Source organism: Biomphalaria glabrata, chromosome 11 (genome assembly GCF_947242115.1).
Source record: "Biomphalaria glabrata chromosome 11, xgBioGlab47.1, whole genome shotgun sequence".
Taxonomy (NCBI): domain Eukaryota; kingdom Metazoa; phylum Mollusca; class Gastropoda; family Planorbidae; genus Biomphalaria; species Biomphalaria glabrata.
Window position 1 is genome coordinate 35,903,518 of NC_074721.1, and position 22,224 is coordinate 35,925,741.

General features: G+C 33.4%; 1 protein-coding gene across 2 annotated transcripts; it reads left to right on the plus strand.

The window, feature by feature from the left end:
• The first annotated feature begins 1,380 nt into the window (after positions 1 to 1,380).
• On the plus strand, positions 1,381 to 19,968 carry LOC106067475 (UBX domain-containing protein 4-like). Of its 2 annotated transcripts, none has more exons than XM_056045451.1 (14): positions 1,381 to 1,399; positions 3,701 to 3,809; positions 4,149 to 4,254; positions 4,438 to 4,466; positions 5,569 to 5,687; positions 6,085 to 6,205; positions 9,439 to 9,508; positions 10,627 to 10,681; positions 11,098 to 11,267; positions 13,692 to 13,814; positions 14,810 to 14,912; positions 16,218 to 16,340; positions 17,208 to 17,401; positions 18,501 to 19,968. In XM_056045451.1, the coding sequence occupies exons 2-14, from the start codon at positions 3,728 to 3,730 to the stop codon at positions 18,625 to 18,627; spliced, it is 1,422 nt and encodes a 473-aa protein (XP_055901426.1). In that variant the 5' UTR covers positions 1,381 to 1,399; positions 3,701 to 3,727; the 3' UTR covers positions 18,628 to 19,968. The 2 variants fall into 2 exon arrangements, with proteins under 2 accessions (XP_055901426.1, XP_055901425.1); XM_056045450.1 differs by lacking the exon at positions 1,381 to 1,399 and adding an exon at positions 1,722 to 1,824.
• Positions 19,969 to 22,224: the final 2,256 nt, after the last annotated feature.

Genomic DNA, 22,224 nt, shown 5'->3' on the forward strand with positions numbered 1-22,224 from the left:
AGAGCCATGAAAACTTGAAAATGTTCCTCCTCAAAGCAGTAGGCCAACGCGTGCGACATATTATTAGGATGACGCGAATGGTTAGAAAAAGCGATGTAGCAGATAACAATCGCTATTCGACAGGTTAATGCTTTTGGATAGATCACACTGAAAATTGTTCTTGGAAAACGCTTCAGAAAGTCTGCTATTACTTAAATTAGCCTACTGTGTGTGTATGTGTACATTGCGATCTGTTGAAATAACGTCTAACTTGTGGAAAGCTGTATTGTTGGAAAAAAATCTGAGCCCGTTTTTTTTATTATTATCATTATCTCAAAAACGAACGAGTAGTCATCCTCAGGCGCTGCCGGGGGTCGAGTTTCGTTAAAGAGAAACAAAATTCATCGTAGTCCATTTAACAATTTCCACTGAGGAATATTCTGGTGATGTGGCAGGTCTGCAGCAGTACCGCCCTCTGACAGGCAACGAGAATGTTCCTAGGAAAGTTAAGGGCCTTGAAGGTATCTGTGAGGTCAGTTGTTATTATCCCCTCGGTTGATAGAACAATGGGATAAATTGTTATTTTGGATAATTTCCATAGACGCTTAATCTCCAAGCCTAGGTTCCCATATTTTCTTTGTTTTTCTATCTCAGTTTTTCTTAAATTATGAGTTAGTGGTACATCGATGTCAATAATGGTAGCGTTTTTTTTTTGTTTTTTTTTTATCAACTAGCAGAAGATCAGGGCGATTGAAATCTACCGTTTTGTTAGTCAGAATAGGCCTATCCCAGTACAGCAGATGTTCAGTAGACTCGAGAACCTCTTGTGGCGAGTATTTATAATAAGGAGGAGTATCCTTACCGATCAAATTGTGTGTCAAAGCCAAGTGTTGGTGTATTAACTTTGCAACTTGGTTATGGCGACCTAGGTAGGCTGATTCTGATAGGGCTGGACATCCTGCATGCCATATTGTGTTCAATCGACTCACCCCCATTTCCACATTTTCGGCATTTATCGACAACATTGAGTTTTAGGATATGCTTCTCGTAATTGTTTGTCCTAATTACTCTGTCCTGTATTGCTGTAACAAAGCCTTCTGTTTTAGGGTGGTAGAGATGACCAGTGCTTTGAGCCATGTCAAGGATGCAGCGCCTTGTCGATGTTGTCCCCTGAGCTAGCCAGGAAAACCAGTGACTTGGCAGAATTTAAGTCATTGGTTAATATGCATGACTGAATGCAAGACGCGTAGGACGTAATCATCTTCTTTTTTGAAGTAACGTCTGTATTATATAAGATAAGATAAGACAATAAAGCCGGGAATTTTCCGTGGAGTTTTTTTTCTTCCCATTGGCGAATCTCATGCCCTAGGCTACGTCGTCCTAACCGACATTGACATCAGCATTGTGTAGGATCAGAGAGGTTATTATTATATTATTATCATTATTATTATTATTATTAGACTATATAGAGCGACTAGACATATGTCGACTATAATATAATATGTGTCTCGGATCGCTTTCCCAAATATTTGGTCACCTTATTAATATTAGTCTAGATCTTGAAACTTTTAATATCTTCAATATAGATCTATGCTATTAAGTATTATATTTCAAAAACTTATATTTATATCTAGATCTAGATTTAAGTTTAGTACAAGTACAGTATAATTATTTAAAAAAAAACAACATTTCATTGCAGTAAAATGTCTAGATCTTTTAGTTTTAATTCGTTTTTTTTAAAGCAAGGTTTTACAGTTTTTGATGATCAATTAAAAACTAAATTCTAATCGATAATGTCGCGTCATTGTTTTCATTCAACATCTAAACAAAATTAGTCTAAGTCTAGTGAGTCTAGAGCTAGATCTATATAATACTATATATATATTTATTTATATACTTATAATACTTAAACTAGAGCTAGCTAGAGACCAGATAATAATCTAGTGACTTAGTCTAGGTTATAGTCTAGTCACTCTAGTCCTAGTGTCCTAGTCTAAATACTAAAAATATATAATATAATATAATAAATATAATATAAATATACATTACATTTTGAAACAATAAAGTACTAACCTAATAAAGTTACAATTTTAAATTTATCTTAGATTATCTCTTCTAGTCTCTGAACCAGTGAACACAGAACAGTCAGACTCTACTTTTAACTTTTAGTAACTTTTACTTAAACTGACTTAGACTTAGTTTTGGCTTGCTTGACTTGGTAATTGAACCGAACTATCTTACTATAACTATTATATAATACAATAATACTAATATAATAAATATATCTATATTATATATATATAATATATTATAGTAGATCTACTATACTTACTTACTATACTATAGCCAACTATAGGACTCACTAGATTATTTCTAGTGTCTACTATCCGACTACTATCGGAGTACCGTATAACTATTCTATATCTAGATTCTAGATTGAACTAGCCCTAGGTCTGGGCTTAGGCTTAGATTTAGATTCTAAATCTTTTATCTCTAGACTCTATCTCTAGTCTAGAGTATAGACTAGGTCTACATTAAAATTAAAAACACCAGATTTACAGCTAATAATTATTAAATCTATAATAATAATCTTTATTATTATTATCTGCCATAGAAATCTGTCAATAGTTATAATAATAATTTGTGCAGTAATAATAATAATAATAATAATCTTTATTATATGTGTATGGAAATTAGTCTTACAATTTGTGCATTACACCAAACAAAAAACATAACTATAAGAAACCAAAGTGTACATTCACACCAGACTCACTCATAGTTTACATGTGACAAAGTTTATACCAGATTGTTCTTATTTAATGATTTGATTGCCAGGGGAACAAAAGAGTGTTTGTGTCTGTTTGTCTTTGCTACAAGAAACAAAACATTATAACTTTACTATAGTGTCTGTAGTAAACAAAATATAGTTCTGCATTCACACCATCATTACATTCACTCAAAAGTTACACGACATGTAAAATGTTTATATCAGATCTAGTTGAATAATAATTTGGTGACTGTTGTTAATGGCTTTAGCTTAATATTGAAGAGGGGATTTGAACCTAAAAACTCTTTGTAGGTTTTTTTTTTAACTCACCTCCCCCCATTGGCTGCGCTGAAGCAAGTGACGGTTTAACATTAAAATCTCATCTACAATAAACAAAATTAAAGCAAAAAAAATTTCACAAAATTACACCCCTTCTGCATGAAGAAAAGATTGCCCTTAGAAAAGCTGTCTTGACAATGTAAAAAAAAATGGATCAACAAAATTCATGGTACAGATGAGATGTGAGATGAAATAACTTTGAACCAAAGCCAGTCATTATTGTTCTCATCCTTCAGTTGACATTTTTCTAACTAGTGATGTTGTCTTTCATGTCAGGGAGACTGTCCATGCTTCTTTAACTTAAGCCACTCAGCAAATACAAATATAAATGTTGGCTAAACAGCCACAGTGTAAAACTGCTTGATAATTAGTTGAAATTCAAAACAAAAGTTAGTGAGAGTAATGCATCTTCTTACATTCTGCTAACCTATATAATATGGTTTACAACATTCATTGCATTTTCTACAGACATAGGCTGATAGATTAAAATCCTAGATTCTCATGTAAACATGTATTCCTAAAGTTATATTGAAATTCAATTCATTGGTTATACTTATATTTTACATGATTTTAATTTAAAAAAGGATTGCTAATGTTTTGCTTAACATTTTACAGTTGTTTTTTTATTCCTACAAAACCACAATGCGTTGGTTTGAACAAGGCATTCCTCAAGCTATTCAAGCTGCCAAAGTCAATAAATCTGTGTTTATTGTTTTTATTAGTGGTAAGTCATTGAGAAAGGTAGAAAGGAATCTTTATAATATCTTCTTAAATTTGGATGTAGAAGTAACATATATTAAGTTCTTTCAGGATAAGTGTTTTTTTCTGCTATTAGTCGAAAAAGGCTGAATAAATATCTAAATTTCACCCATTTCATGGTATTCACTATGTTATAAAGATTTGTGTATATTTTTGTTAAACTTCAGAAATCAGTTGGGCTTAGATCACTGGGTCCTGGGTCACTAGTTTCTTTCTTATTTATAATGTGTTATCAACTATCATTGCTCTTTTTGTGCACGTCTCTTGTATGTACACATTGCATTAAATGTATTGAACAATCTAGGTGATAATGACAAGTCCAGAGAAATGGAATCTTTCTTACAGTCTGAGGAGGTGACACGACTATGTGAAGAAAGCCAAAGTGTGGCCATTAAACTACTGTCTGATGGGTATGTCCCTTCATTGAATCCTTTTGGAACATTTTTCTCATGAGTAATAAATATAAAAATAATATTACATGACATATGTGGCACTTTGTGACTGAAGTCTGAAAACACATAAAACTAAAAGTATTTAAATGTAGAAAAAAACATATAGACTTTTTGTTAATAACTTTTTTTTTTTTGTTTCAGTAATGATGTCAAGTTTTTTTCACAGATTTGTATCCTTTCTTAGTTTGGGGATTTTTTGGTTTTCTTTATGTCTCTAGACTTGACATGCAGTGTAGGATTTACATATATAGACTACACAAACTGTAGATTAGGGCCCCAAACTTCTTAGGGGCCTCCTATAAAATTGTCAGAGTTTGTCATGAGTAATAATGATTTTAAATTAATGATGTATTATTTCATTATCTATGTACTTCTTAATTGTATGTCAGTTTAATCCTCTAGGTATCTGAAAAGCACTGACATATCTAGACTTATAAAAGGACCCCCGTTTCTCAATTAGCTTAGGGCCATATCAAATCTAAATCCAATCCTGTTGGTATGTTTTAGTAGAAATAGAAAATAGACAATGTAATATAATTGGATGTACATGTAACATGGCTATAGTTAAGTTTCCAAAACCCTCTACTTTTATAGGTACTTGAATTGCTAAGTCACCAGCGCATATGACTCCTGTTGAAATCAGACTCAAGCAATTTAAAAAAAAAACTTTGAAAATTGCAGCACAGAAACCATCTCCCAGACCCCCCAACTCCCACCCAACTGGTCCACAAAAGGGATTGGACATTAGCGCTCTGAAACCATCTCCCAGACCCCCCAACTCCCACCCAACCGGTCCACAAAAGTGATTGGACATTACCGCACTGAGCATGCTATAAGCATGAATGTTGCCCTAAACAGACAATTAATACAAATATTTCCTCTCACACAAAGGTATATTATTGTTAGTCAAAATATAAAAAAACAATAATTACATGATTGATTCAAAATAATTTATGCAATTTCGCTCAGTATAAGCTTGGTCTCATTCAGTGGTATCTTTAGTGGTGTTGAAGAGTTCAACCTTCACATTGTTCTCTGTTGGTCTGTCTAAGCACTTCATTGTTACGTTAGAACCATGTGTTAAATTGAAAGTTATTACCATCTGTTCAAATCTTCATTTAGTTGTATCTTTGAATTCAAGCTAATACCAAAAGTGTTATTCTTTATAAGAGCATAGAAAAAGTTATTGCTTATGCTTGGGGAAGTTGTGTTTCACAATGACTTGTGTAACTTCGGAGTTAACCAGATTGTGGACCTTAACCTAAGCTTTAGACCCTGTTGTTGTTATCCCGTCTGTTTTCTTTATCAGCGACTCCGGTATGCCACTGGAAGTCATTGGGGAGTGTCAGTCTGAAGAAGATTTTCTGAGCAAAGTTAAAAATGCTCTTCAGGTAAGCCAAATTAATAATTAAGAGAAAAATTGTATCACATAAAATATGTGTTTAATTCAATGCATGCTTGATATGGACTTTCTGAGTACATGAAGAAACATTTTTATCGCTGATAGATAACAGACTTAGAGAGACTTTAAGTCTTAACTTTAAACTGTTTATATGTTCTGCACAAACTTGAACTGAAACATTTGGTTTACATGGGAAGATGAAAGGTATTATTTAAACATTTGGTTTACATGGGAAGATGAAAGGTATTATTTAAACATTTGGTATTATTTAAATATTTCTGAACATTTTATAATTTAAGTTTTCCATTGATTTTATTTGAAATGATCAAGATGTATTCTTTCTTTCTCTTTATGTATTTTTTTTATTACTTTGATTGGAAATAAAGTTACAGGCTCAATCAACAGCCTCTGGTGGTGGAACAACACAGCAGCCAACATCTCCAGCACCACTTCCTTCTACACCAGAGACAGTGGCAGCTTCAGCATCTTCACAACCTCCTGCATCAGGTACACCTGCCTCTGTTTGTGTCCAGACACTTGTTTCTATTTGTGTCCAGACATCTGCCTCTGTTTGTGTCCAGACACTTATTTTTTTGTCTCAATGGTTCAACTGTTTAAAGAAGCACCTTCTGGAAATATTGTCAGACTGAGAACCTTCAAAATGTAGGTTCTAGATCTTCTGACCTTTGTGTTCCCACTTGAAAGCAATCATCATCATCACTCCTTTGAGTTCCTCATGGAACATAAGGCCTCGACAAAAACACGCCACTCTCCACGGTCTCTTGCTAGCTTTTTGATGGTGTCCCAGCTCTTCCCGATCTTCTCTGCTTCTTCGAGTACACTGCGTCGCCATGTTCTTTTTGGTCTTCCTCTGCATCTTGTTCCCTGGGGGTTCCACTCTATGGCCTGCCTAGCTCTGTTGCTGGTATCTTTTCTAAGGGTGTGACCAATCCATCTCCACTTCCTCTCTAAGATCTGCACTTCTATATTTTTCTGTCCACTCATCTCTCACAGTTTGGTGTTTTCTACTTTGTCATACCAGTGTATTTTTAGGATATTTCTCAGGCATCTGTTGATGAAGGTCTGTATTTTTTTTGTTGTGGCTTCAGTTGTTCTCCATGTTTCAGAACCATACAGTAGGACAGCCTTGACATTAGAGTTAAAGATTCTTAGTTTAGTCTTGTTTGAGATGTAAGGAGATTTCCAGGTTGGTTTTAGCTGTGTAAATGTCTGACGTGCTAGATTTATACGGCGTTTAATGTCTTCATCTGTTCCACCTGATATACCTTGCCGTGGTGTGACAGCTTGAGTGCCTCAATGACCCTCAGAGCTATACCGGCGGGAGCTCATCACTCCTGGCAGGTACTACCAAGCCGGACAGGTCTGTTAGGAAAGAGGCCAGACAAAAGGTGCATCCCCCTCCCCGGGACACAGGGGTTGTGCGATAGGCTAACAACCTGTCCATGGAAAAAAAAAGTGTTATAGAAACCAGAACAAAAGCACAAACACTAAACATTGTCAGAGGCGAAAGTAGAGCTCCACAAAGGAGACTTATGAAGCTATGCAGGGAAAGTCGAACGAATCCTGTGAGGCCGACCACTCTACTTAAGCCAATGAAAAAGAAACACTTCCTTATTCAGAAGGCAGCATTTAACTTGGGAACATGGAATGTCCGCACTTTACTAGAACCAGGTAGATGTGCACAAATTGCCAAGGAAATGGCCAACTACAAACTACAGATCCTGGGAATGAGTGAAGTTCGATGGAACACATTCGGTGAAACAAGACTGCAATCAGGAGAAACCCTTCTCTTCTCTGGAAAGGAAAAAGAAGATGACTTACATGAAAATGGTGTAGCACTACTACTAAACAAGGAAGCTTTCAAAAGTCTTTTAGAATGGGAACCAGTTTCAGAACGAATAATTAGAGCCAAATTTTTGTCTAATGTTCACATCATTATGTGCTATGCTCCCACCAACCTTGCAAGTGATACTGACAAAAATACATTCTATGACCAACTGCAAAGTATAGTTGACAAAATACCTACAAGAGATGTTTTGATCGTCATGGGAGACTTGAATGCCAAAGTGGGAAGTGACAACAGAGAGAGAGAGAAATGTATGGGCACCCATGGACTTGGCACCATAAACGAAAATGGAGAAATGTTTGCAGACTTCTGCACATTTAATGAATTAGTGATAGGAGGCAGCATTTTCCCCCACAAAAAATGCCACAAAGTGACATGGGTTTCACCAGACAATAAAACAGAGAATCAAATCAACCACATTACCATACGCCGGAACTGGAGAAGCACATTACTAGATGTACGAAACAGAAGAGGAGCAGATATTGGCTCAGACCACCACCTAGTTGTTGCCAAACTAAAAATGAAGCTGGCCAGCAATAAAACAGAAACAAAAGGAAAAGATTTGACCTAGACAAGCTCAACAACACACAGATTAAAAAGGAATTCCAACTATCCCTTCAAAATAGATTTGCTTTGCTACAACTAGATGAGGCCAAACAAAGCGTCGATAAATCTTGGCAAAATTTCAAAGAAATTATTACTGAAACAAGCAATGAAGTACTAAGCCTTAACCCTAAGAAGAAAAAACAGTGGATTAGTGACGAGACATGGAAATTAATCAAAGAAAGGAAATGCGCTAAACAGGCAGTTAACCTAGCAAAAACAAGAAACCACAAGCAACAATCAAAACAAGACTACCAAGCAGTTTCACAGTCACCAAAATGCTTAGACAAGACAAACGATCATTTTACAATAATCTGGCAGAACAGGCAGAAGAAGCAGCAGGTAAAGGAGATATAAAACAACTATACAAAATCACCAAACTTCTCAGTACCAAAAAGGCTAATTGCAATGTTCCAGTCCGAGACAAATACAGAAAACTTGAAAGCAATGCAAATTCATAAATCTAGTTGAATGATACACTTGAACAGGTTGAATGATACACTTGAACAGGTTGAATGATACTCTTGAACACTGGGGATAAGACAATTAGTTTAAAACTTCCATTTGCTACCATGTCTTAATACTGCTTTCTCTTCTTTTTTTCTCTGCTGTATCTTCTTGCTTGGAGAACATCAACAGGATCTTAAAAAAAACAAAGACCAAGAGTAAACACAAAGCATAGTACTGATCAACTTTTAGAAAATCCCCCCCAAAAATTTCACATTTAAGCTAGTTTGTACATTTTATTGAGATGTCCATGTACACTTATAATATTAACATTTATTAAAGAAAAGTTTAAGGAATTAAAATGATTAGCATAGTGATAATTTTGAATTCCTAAGTAGAACTGATTTCTTTATTTATAAATGTGTTAGAACACAATATCTGATTCAAATTCTGATCACATACTCCGTTTCAACGGTTGTCTAGTTTTCAAACAAGGTTTCAGGGTTTTAAAACAAATTGGGGAGCTCAATTTCAGAGTTTACTGTCTAAGAACTAAAGTTTGTATTGCCAAAAGTAAAACAAACATATATGAACTTGATCACAAGAAATATAAAGTGGGTCAAGCTGACTACTACTATATTGTCTTTCATTTCAGCTAGCTGACAAAAAAACAAGAGTTGTAGTCCAAAAAAAAAAAAAAGATGCTTTACTATGGATCGCAACAATATTGTCTTAATTGTCTATAAATGTAATATTATAATAAATGTGATAACTTTTGTGTGATGCCAATATTTAATAAACAGATCTACTTTCTGCTGTCTAGGTGCGACTGCTACTGATATAACAAATGAAGAACTAAATCAAAAAGAAACACTAGAAGAACGTGTAGAGAAGTAAGTGTTGTAGCCTTGATATATGCTAGAGTTGATTACGCTACGTCTTTGTAAGTTATGGGCATTAAAACCAAATTCTAATATTTTACCAATAAGTTTGAAATCGGTATCCATTTAATGATATGATATACCGGGTACTTAGAATCTCATTGTTCTGTTAGCTGATAGATTGTTGGGCCACACAAGTGTTCTGCCATTCTTCTCTGTTATATTCACTCCATCATATGACATGACCTGATAGTTTCAAACTTCAAAAAATTAAGATTTTTAATTTGTAGTCTTAATCTCCTGAGAACTTGAGTTTTACTAATTAACTTTAAAGTACTATACCATTTTTGGAATTTCTTTGTTTTCTTTTAGTAAACCCTGAGATGTTATACACTATAATACACTACTATACACTATCTTCTGTCCTGGTAAATGTCTTTATGAATGTTAAATATTTCTTAATATCCCTAAAACCTGCACTTTTATGTGTGGAATCTCTCACTCTGCTTGCCAAAGGAATTCTTTCATATCTTTTCATTGCTAATTTTTTTGTATTTTTTCCATTTTATTTCATTGCATAGCTTATTCATTCTAGAAACATGTAATCCTAACACTGATATTGACCAACTACAGCAAAGAATTTTAGACCTTTCTCCAACTTCTGACACCCTGTTTTGTTTAAAACACTTCTACCATAAATAACTCCCAATAAAAGATTTTATACAATATAAAAGCATAATCAATGTAAGTTTAAAGGAAAACCTGCATTTGTATCTGTAGTTGTTTCATTTTTCTGTAGTATAAATTATGCAACAGGCTGCAGTGCAATTGAGTAAAGCGGTCTGAATTGTTTTCAACTTCTATTATTTGGGTCATCTTGTCATCCTGTGCACTTGAGTTGCTTCAGACTGACATGGGTTAACAACATTCTATCACTGATATTTATTCTAACCTAAAATATTCCTTACTCTACTGGCTTGAGTAGTACATTAATTACTGTGTATATTGACAGCTCAGCTCCCCCCAAAAAAGTTTGACATAAGAAAATATCGTAATAAATGGATCTTCTTTAGATAAGATAATTTGATCTTTACCTGCTTTGATTTTGTTTATTATTTGTTGCATTTCAGAGCCAAATTGTTGTTAGAACAGAAGAGAGAAGAAAAGATGCGTAAAGAGGCAGAGGTATGTCATTGGCTCATGTTCTCATTTGTTTGGAACTACAAGACAGGCCTCTAAATATTTATGGTTTGACTCCCTTTCTTGCTTAGACAAGTTTATGACAAGGGTTACATTCCCCAAGGTTGCCCTATCTGAATCCCCAGAATGATTTATTAATTAGGCTGTTTTAGACAACTGGACGAATAAGATAAATTTTAAAAACTTAATGTCAAACAGTGGGTGGCGACAGTTAGTCACATATTTTTATAGTCAGTTTTTACCAAGTTGACCTTACCAATGATCTTTCATTTCCCTCAGCAAAGGCCAGGTACTCAGATCTGAGTGGACTCTTTGCAACTTCAACCAATTAGGATATATTTTAAATGGTCCCTAAAGTTGTCTTGCCCTGTTAGTAGTGTGACTCTTTTTGTCTTCTTTAGGAAGCTAGGCAGCGAGAGATAGAAAGAAGGAACATTGGTCAAGGTGTTCAGAAGTTAAGAGAGAAACAAAAGGAGATGGATATCCTGGAGGCCAAAAAGGAACTCAAGAAAGAGAAAGATGAAGAGAAGTTGGCCAGGCAAAGAGTTAAAGAGGAAATTGAAAGGGACAGGTAAATGTCACCACAGTGCATCTGTCTTTTCTTTCTTGTAACACAATAATCATCATTTGACGACAAATTCTTTTTGATGAGCACAAGATTTAAACAATCGTAGATAAAGTTCTGTTTTAAAAGTACTGTTGAAAACAACACACAACACTTTTATTGCATTCATTAATAGAAATATAAAGATATAAATGACATTAAAAAAAAAGAGAGAAAATGGTAACAAAAAGATAATACAATTCATAATTCTAATTAGTAAGTTCCCTTTCAGACCTTGAGATCTATAGGGCAGATGATATAAAGGTCACCTGTTTTTGTGGCCCATGGTTAATGAGGGTGTCATCTGGCCAGCACAACGACCAACCGCCTTTACTTTTTCCCTAACTATGGTCAGGTACCCATTGGAACTGGGATGACTCAGAGATGCCCAAAGATTCCGAAATTAAAAATCCTAGTCTTCACCAGGTTTCAAACCCGGGTCCCTTGGTCCGGAAGCCAAATAAAACATCTGGACTCTGATGGCATTGCAGTTAGATCACTTATATCTCACAAATTCAGGATCAAATACTTGTGGATTGAATAGAAGCTGTTTTTAAAAAGGCTAAAAATATGATCCTGAAATCCCCAGATCAGTTTAACTTAACTAGCATTGCGTGTAACCTACTTACAACATAATATTTAACAATATTATTTATCACTTTAATAAAGAAAATGTTTCATGTTTTAACCCCATAGCGACAAGCTTTAGGTAATTTAGATCAACGATACTCAACTAATTGATTTGATAAACTTTTTTTTTAAAAGGTTTAGATTATAATATAATTATAATGGGTTTTACTTTGAAAACATGGAGTTTTTCCGGGATGAACACAAATTAGGAGGGGAATATTGTTACTAGAACCAACTTAACTTTTTTTTATTATTTTATATAGCATAAAATATTTGATTTTAGTTTTAAGGAAATGAATAGGCTAAAAAAAGTGTAAAAAATAAAGTAAATTATTTATGAAAATATTTCTTTTAAGTTTTAACTGAGTAAAAAAGAAATATATATAAAAAATTCATTAAAAATCAATGTACTGAAAGATTTCACCTTATAATACTACATTTAATCCACAAATACTGAAAAATCAGAAACATAAACACTATTTGTCAGTTTAAATTTAATGAAAGATGAAAAAATGCCTTAAAAAATTGTATTATTTAAATATTTAGGGTCCCATGATATAAACTAAAAAAGTGGAACCACAAACACAATGTTGTCATTTTTTTAAAGTCATCTTTGTCCCACATCCAATTTATAACCAAAACAAAGAACAAACACTCTCACAAATAAAGAGAGAAATAAAAAGTTTAACATTATTACTATTGTGAAACAAATATTGTATTCCAAGTTACTCGCTGAGAAAAACGCAGCACTCTTCAGCACTAGCTAAGTTACTCGCTGAGAGTAACACCACACTGAAAGAGATAAGTTGTCTTAATCCACTTTTCCTAGGCATTGAAATATTTCAACACCTTCACCTACTTAAGAATGTTTGCCACACTTTGGTATTTCTGGTCATCTGCAAAGATTTCTTAATTGGTAGTCAGCTGTTATCATAAATAACTCTAAATCTATACCAATAAACGTAAACTCAGGTTTCTTGTAAGAAACTGCTCTCTTAGTTTACACATCAGTGAACAACCTGAGTGGATAAAAAAGTAGGATGCTTGTATAATATACAGAACAATAAAAACAATACAAGTTGCTGAAAATTAAAAAAAAAACACTTGATGGTTTACGGAAATGGGAATCTATTTTTAAGTTTTTTTTATTATTAAGAGTACTGAATTTAAAAAAATTATGAGAACAAAGAAGATGATGAGAATGAGGAGGAAGAAGAGAATGGGATGAGAATGAGGAGGGAGTGAGGAAGAAAAGAAATAAAAAAAACAACAACTGCTAAATTTTATTCATAGTAACTTAGACTAAAAAAATCAAAATACCTTGGTACTATATTAAATATAAAGCTATTGTGGAATACTTACGTATAGAACATACTTATAAAACTAATTAAACAAGGGTTAGGGTCTATTTAAAAAAAATTTTGACTACCTCATAATGAGATCAAAGTGAATTGGTAATTTATCTTTGACCACTACTAGAAAATGCATTCTCTGTTCTTCTGGAGAAACTATTTCCAGAAACTAAAAACAAAAAGTTATTTTAGTGAATATTAACATTTAATGAGAGTAACAGCTTTGGTCATTAAACGAGATATTTCTAGACAGAAGACTGTGTCAGTACATTAGCAATGATATTTAAAACACTGATCATAACTTAAAAACACAAAGACACAACTTGATTTTTTTTTATATTGTATTTCAAATTTTCTGAAAAAGTTTCCAATGAGACTCTTTTTAAAAAAATATTTTCACTATGTCCAGATTAGAGAAAGCCGCCAGATTTGGTAAAGAGAAAGATGCACAGGCTAAAGCTGAAGAGGCTTTAAAAAAGAAAAGATTAGCTGAACAGCAAGCAGCGGAAGCAGCAGAGTTGGCCAGGAGGAGGTCAGTCATAGTGGGCAAAGTTGATTTTTTTTCATGTTCCTAGTCACAGTTTGAATTATCATTCTCAGATATCATGTTCCTAGTCACAGTTTGAATTATCATTCTCAAATATCATTTTCCTAGTCACAGTTTGAATTATCATTCTCAAATATCATGTTCCTAGTCACAGTTTGAATTATCATTCTCAGATATCATGTTCCTAGTCACAGTTTGAATTATCATTCTCAGATGTCATGTTCCTAGTCACAGTTTGAATTATCATTCTCACATATCATGTTCCTAGTCACAGTTTGAACTATCATTCTCAGATATCATGTTCCTAGTCACAGTTTGAACTATCATTCTCAGATATCATGTTCCTAGTCACAGTTTGAATTATCATTCTCAGATATCATGTTCCTAGTCACAGTTTGAATTATCATTCTCAGATATCATGTTCCTAGTCACAGTTTGAATTATCATTCTCAGATATCATGTTCCTAGTCACAGTTTGAATTATCATTCTCAAATATCATGTTCCTAGTCACAGTTTGAATTATCATTCTCAGATATCATGTTCCTAGTCACAGTTTGAATTATCATTCTCAAATATCATGTTCCTAGTCACAGTTTGAATTATCATTCTCAGATATCATGTTCCTAGTCACAGTTTGAATTATCATTCTCAAATATCATGTTCCTAGTCACAGTTTGAATTATCATCCTCAAATATCATGTTCCTAGTCACAGTTTGAATTATCATTGCTTTCAAAAATGTAGTTTTAGTTCCCTTTGACAAGATGATCACAATGCAGACATGACTAATCCTCTTGAAAAATTATAGCAAGTCATAACAAACTGTCTCCAGTATCAAATGAGGTGGACTCTTTTTTTCTAGAGAAAAATCAAGTATTGAAAAAAAAACATTTAGATAACTTTTAACTTTTGTAACGTTAATTGAAGTTATATTTTAATCAGCTGCTTTATCTGATCAATTCATTTTTCATCATTGTCAGTGATATAGCCAGAATTCAGTTCCGTCTTTCTGATGGGTCATCCGTCACACAGCAGTTCCCTGCAACTGAAAAATTTGCTGCTGTGAATGCTTTCATAAGCCAGGTAATACTACACAGACGCTGCCATTCTTCTTGTATAATCTGAAACACCCTTTTGGGGTGAGCAACAAGCATAAACCATTTGGGCATGTGGAAGGAATTGGGCACTGTGTTTTAAGGTCTCTTACAAGGAATAAACTGAACATGTACCAACTCTCTCTTTCATATCCTTCTTTTTATTTCTTTTTAGAAAAATGTTTCTAGGATGCATCCATAGTAAGAAAGATAACTTAGTGGGCAATTAGTTTTACCTTTTTTTTTTTTTTTGGCTTGATTACATTAAAAAAAACTTCTGGCTAAAATTTGAATTCAAAACAATAAAGATCGCTCTAAGTTCTTGGGAAAATATTGTCAGATCATACAAATGAAACATACACACAATGTTTAAAGTCTGCTACAACAATTTTTTTTTTTAATTAAAGAAATGCTTAAAACTAAATTGTGATTATTTTATAAATAGTTCAATGTGAATAATAACAATAATTATCTACATAAAAAAATATACCGGTATATGAAAATACCATACAGACATCTAAATCTTTGAACTAGATTTAAAACATTTTTAATGGTAAAGTCAGTTTCCATGTAAAAGACATTACTTTATTAGACTTAAAAATAGTTTTATTTATTTGTTTTAACAGTTTATTAGGTTGGTACTATTTAGTTATTGATTATCAGCAGTATTAAATCAAGGTTATTAGGATTGTTGCATTGTATCGTGATCAAAACAAATCTAAGGAGGAGTTATGTTTCAGGTGTCAACACTTCAACATTAATAAACATTTCTAGGAGGTAAAGAATTTATTGAGCCTCAGTGATAGGTCTGTTATTGATAGGTGTTATTTAGTGAGTTGTTAACTAGTCTACAAGTCTTTTGTCCACTCATAGGCTAAAAAGTGAAAGGGCAATGTGTCAGTTTTAGTGTGTGTGTTTTTTTAGGTTTTCCTATATATCCTATATGGTGGGATGCACGGTTGAGAGGCTAAGTACGCTTGAACTTGGTTTGGCTTGGCTACCTATGAAGGGGACTCGAGGTTAGACACCCGACTTGAGCAGAGTTGTGTTTACTGAGCGCCTAAAGGCAGCATGGAAAAACCTTCTCCCAGATACTCCTTACCCCCACTGGTCCACAAAGGAAATTGGACCATAGTGCCCTGAGAATGCTATAAGCATGAAAATAGCGCTATATAAAAGCTATAATTTATTTATGCCTTAGTTCTATTGGCATTTTTATCATCCATTGTATGTGATATTATTGATAATAAATTTGGCTACACTTAAGATTTCACACAGCCAATGTATCTTGCAGCACACTGGCGCCCAGGTGAACCTATCAATGGCTTTCCCTCGTCGAACATTCACAACAGAAGACCTGAATTTGACTTTGCAGGAACTGCAGCTGGCACCATCTGCAGTGATTCTTGTTATTCCGGTAAAGACCTGAGAAATAGCATCTTAGTTAATGCCTTGGAAATTTGATTTTGTTGGTTTAAAATACTTATGTCTGATGCCCTGATCCTAACAAACATAATTCCTATGTATGTCAAATATTAAAAATTTTTCTTATAAGTCTTAAATTTTCAAAAATATCGAACATACAGAAGTCAATAAAAAAAAGCAATTTATTAATCTAATTTTTTTTCTTCACTCTTTTTTGCTTCAAATTGTTCATTTTCTAATTGCGAGTTGTTTCTTTAATGATTAGTTTTTCTAAGTATTTGTTACAATTCAGTTTCAGCTTTCAAAGATATGTGGAAATAATTTTATGTTGATTGTTTTGTTTTTGTTGTGTACATTTAATTCATTTTTCAAATACCTGATTTGACATCATTCTTTCATTAATAAATAATTAATTAATAAAAAACTAAAACAACAGACTGAATTAGAAGGGGTCTGGGAGGCCTCGGATCCAAATGAAAATGGCCTTTGGTATAGTTAAATAAAGTACCAGTAGTACAGTCATCTAAGACTAAGACTGCTCTATTGATCTTTATGGAAATTTGTTAGTGTAGTACCAGTAGTACAGTCATTTGATTAAGTATAGTACCAGTAGTACAGTCATCTGATTAAATCATTATAGAACCAGTAGTACAGTCATTTGATTAAGTCTTTATAGTACCAGTAGTACAGTCATTTGATTAAGTCATTATAGTACCAGTAGTACAGTCATTTGATTAAGTCATTATAGTACCAGTGGTACAGTCATTTGATTAAGTCATTATAGTACCAGTAGTACAGTCATTTATTTGATTAAGTCATTATAGTACCAGTAATACAAAGTTAATATTTTGTCTTCCAGCGCAGTACATCTACGTCTGTTGTGCGGAGTTCTTCTGGTTTGTTGAGTGTCTCTGGGATCACCAATCTCTTGTTGTCACCATTCTTCTTTGTTTGGAAAATATTTTCCAGTCTGTTTGGTAGCACACGGCTTGCTGTACAGACAAGCTCAACAGTTCAAACTTCTGCTAGGGGAGGAGAGAGAAATCCTGGAAGGTTTGTAATCTAAACAAACATAACGAGTTTTGCTGGCACTAAAAATTGAACTCTACCAGACTGCTGTACAGATTTTTCTATAGTTCCTAAAATGATCTCCGAGTGGATGTACTTATTTTTCAATACTTGCTAAGTACTGGTATATGAAAAAAAAAGTCAAATCTAAAGATAACCAACCAATCATAATTAGGCGTGGTGGCTGAGCTGTAAAAGCGCTTGGCTTCTGAACAAATCCTGATGAAGACTGGGATTTTAATTCTGGGATCTTTGGGCGCCTCTGAGTCCACCCAGCTCTAATGGGTACCTGACATTAGTTGGGGAAAAGCAAAGGTGGTTTATCATTGTGCTTGCCACATGACACCCGCATTAACCATAGAAACATGATTTTCACATGATCTGCCCTATAGATCACAAGGTCTGAAAGGGGAACTTTACTTTTACTTTAATCATAATTAAATCAAATGTTTAGCCATTGCGAATGTTTATCCCCATGTGTTTGATTGGACTTAGTGTGGTTTGACTTGAAAGATATCTGAAATGTTCACAATACGGTACTGATGAACCAGACTTTTTAATGGTAGGTCTCTAGGTCCGTGCTGTTTACGAGCATCAAGTTCAATATTTTAAGTCAGAATTCATCTAGAATTGACAAAGATTTTAATTGAGCTATATTAAATCTACAGCTACTTGATCTTCCATAGGAACCAGAGTAGAGAGGACACTTAGGTTTAGGGACTTAAGTCTGGTAGGGTTAAAGACATTTTATCTGAAGATGCATACATCACATGACAGATTCAATAATGACTTCCCAGAAACTGTATAAATAATTGTAAAATGTTTTACCATAATATATCTAAATATCTCTGTAATAACAAGATATATTGTCCAACCAAAGCTGTGCTTACTTTAGTTGATAGAATATTGTCCAACCAAAACTGAATTTTCAATTGTTAGAATTTGTGAAGAAATATTCATTTAACACTTAATCCCCACAATCTTTAAAAAAAAAAAAAGAGGAACGCCAAAAATGTATCTAAAACTAAGCAATGAACTCTTTGTAAAAAAAAACAACAACTTTGTATTCTCTTGTATTGTTCAGTGCCCAGAAGAGAGCAGCTTCCTCCTCCAGACAAGAAGGTTCAGTCAGACGTTTCAGAAATGCTCAAGACGATGAGAATGATGAGGATAGAAACACATGGAATGGAAACTCAACTCAGCAAATGTAGAGCCAATGTTCACAAATCTAAAAAATGGATGTTAAGTTGTTTGGAATGTTTTTAGCAGACAGTGAATAATTTAAGACTTAACTTATATTTTGAGTTTTCCTTTTTTTTTTTTTTCAAAAGTTTTGTAAAGTTGTTTTTTTTACTTTTGATTATTTTTTTTTTTTTATTTAATCAATTTAATATATGGGAGACATCAGGTGTAGATATTCTTGTTTTAAAAAAAAATGTAAAAAAATCAAAGAATCGGGGAGGGGGGGGGTGTTAAATTTCATGAAGACTTGATTACTGTGAATTTAGTCCAACACTTAATACAGATTGTGTAGAGTCTGTAGACCTAGACAGCAATGTGTGTACAAGAGAGATTAATGTCTGATAGAATTCGAAGAATCTTTAGTTCAAGTGATGACACATGCAACAAGTCAAAATACTGAACAAATTCACTCTGTATCATAGCTCAGGCATTTACTAGATAGACTTTGTCAAAAAATAGTTTTAGGGGATGCAGTTTTATAGTTTTTTTAAGGTTTTTGCTAGTTATGGTTTAAACTTTCACTTTCAATTCTTGATTCGAGACAATTTGATGCCATGGTCAAACATTAGGTATTTTAAGTGGAGTCAATTGCTTTGAAAGTGTAGCTTTGACAATGCTTAAATGTGGCTTTATTTGTTAAAAAGATATCTTCTTCTTCTAGCCAGCTTTATTGCTGCTGAGCTGTGAGCTCTTTTGCAGACTGTGCCAAGGAAAAAAAGTGTGCTGTTTTCTTCAGTTGTTCAGCACTGCCGTACAGGGTGTTGGTTATATTGGGCTGTAGTGGAAGTAGGGTCTGCCTAAAAGATATAAGTTACTGGTGTTCGTTATTATCTTGGGGATATAGCTAATGGTGCTCATATATCTCATTGACTCCTCAAATGTAAGCTCACATTTCAAGAAGTCTCATTTCATTCCCTTAGTTTAGGCTATCGGTAACGTAAAACTGCATGTGGCTAATGTAGTTGATTGTTAGCTGCCTCTTGAGGCAATTTCAACTTTATTATAATTTGTTTAATTGGTCACCTATATAGAGGTAAGAGACATGAACAAGTTCAAGTCTTAGAAGTCAGGATTTAAGTGCACTATTGCTGTAGTAGAACCCAATGTGACTATACACACAATTATCAGTACTTCATTACTACTACTGTTATTATGGTATGCTTTGGAATTATAAATCTTTATTACTTTCAGTGCAGAGTGGGCTTATATTCTTTTTTTTAAAAATAGAAATTAACTTTTGTGATACTTTGTGCAATGTAAATCACTCTCTGCCAAACATTGAAATTGTAAATAAATGACCAAAATACTGACTTTGGCTTTTTTTTCATTCATAATTAATTGAAAAATTCCAGTACCAGATACAGTATCGCACTAAATTATCATTAGCATTTCCCAGCTGAATTGTAGGGTTTCCACAAATCAGCCCTTTTTCATGACAAAATTTTTGGATTTAAAAGGAGGAAATATAACTAATGCCATGATATCCATTATTGGTATTTGAATGTGGAGATGAATTAATAACATCCCACAGTACAGTGTCATCAGCAGAAAATGTAGAACCTACTCGGCTAAGATCACCTGTAAATGGACAGGCCCTTAATGTGGTAGACCACATAATTCCTTATACAGGCAAGTTAATTAGATTTAATTTGACCTTTCAAGCCACTAAAACTTACATAAGAAACTGACAGTTCTTCCAATTTATATTAATAACATTGGTTCTTAATATGATGGTTGAAAAAGCCTGCTAGCACCTCCTTATCAATCCATGGAGATAGGAGTAGGGAAAAATCTTCTCCATTATTATTGCCAAAAATTTATTTATCTGATCTTATATAATACAGACGTTACTTCAAAAAAAAAAAAAGATGATTACGTCCTACGCATCATGCATTTAGTCATGCATATTAACCAATTACTTCAATTCTGCCAAGTCACTGGTTTTCCTGACTAGCTCAGACAACCCATTCCATGCTCTAATAGCACTAGGGAAGAAGGAGCATGTGTACAAATTTGTCCTAGCATATGGGACGAGGAATGTGCCTTTCAGAATATTTTATTAAATTTTGTATTTGAAGATTATGGTATGTTTAATGTATAATTTCTTCTTTACTTTTGAGTCTTCTGTCCTGAAGGCTTTCTAAATTTACTGATTTTACTAAGTCAAATGTGAATATTCGTTTATGAATCTCACTACTCTATTTTGTGTCTGTTCCAGTTTCTTTTTTTTCTTGGGGTCCCAAACCAAAGATGCATTTGCGATTATTGGCCTAGCCAAGGTTAAATAACAGTTTTATGTTTTTATTTGATTTATAGAAATTTCTTTTAATAAATCCTAATGCTTGTTTGATTTTTTTTATAGCTTCATCAATATGGGGATTCCATGAGTTTTTTATTTATTATAACACCTAGGTATTTTGCGTTTTTAGTCTGATACTGATTTACCTTGAATATGATAAGTGGAATTAATTTGTTAGTTTTAGTTTTTTTGTTACTCTTAATGACTGACATTATTCTGGGTGGAAAGACATGCTCCAATTTGATTCCCATTTCTGTAATTCATCTAATTCTCTTTGCAAAATTTCTGTACCTTGTGTTGTTTTTATCGTTCTATATATTATACAATCGTCTGCGAATAATCAGTGACTTTTGTTCCTGAACTAATGCAATTTGGTAAATCGTTTATGTAAATTAAAAACAGTAGTGGACCTAAGAATGTTCCTTGAGGTACGCCGAGTTTACTGTTATTGGTGTTAATTTAGAGCCAATTATTTAATTATTATAACAGTTTGTTCTCTCCCTATCAGAAAATCTTTAATACACTGATGCAATGGACCATCAATGCCAAAATACTATTTTTTAAGCAAACTATGGTGGTGAACTTTGTCAAAAGCTTTGGAAAATCTAGTAAGATAGAATCTATTTGCTCACTGTTATCTCAACCTTTTGAAAAGGTCCTCTATTAGTTGTGTTTCACATGATCTATATTTCCTAAAGCCATGTTGGTATGGGGTGAGGACATTATGTTTGTCTAAGTGGTTTACTACATACATGTTCTAGGATTTTACATGTGATGCTGGTCTGTAGTTTCCTGGGTCTGTTTTCTCCTTTTTTAAAGAGGGGTTCATTTTCAGATGCATTTGACAGTAAAAGAATTCACATTTAGATTTAATTATATACCGGTACCTATTTAGCTTTAAGATGAAAGTTGCTTTTTTTTTTCCCAATAAAATAATTATTTTCCAGCTATAAATCGATTAATACCAGGTACCCCTTTTAACTTGTGTTAAGGCCTTATAGTTTGTTAATTCTACCTTTATTTTTTGTTTCACATAAGTATGTGTCATAGTTTAGTGTATGGATGTGTACAGTAAGAGTTTTTGAGTATAATGGTATATCTTAAAGCAATCTTACAATTTTTTATTTTAATTTATTGACTGTTTTCTAAGAATTAATACTAGATAGTAAAGCTGCCAAGATATTTTTAAGCACTATTCGTCTTTTTTTATGACATTCTTGAAAATCTTTAGGAAACTTAAATGCAAGGTTTTAAATGAGCCTGAGTT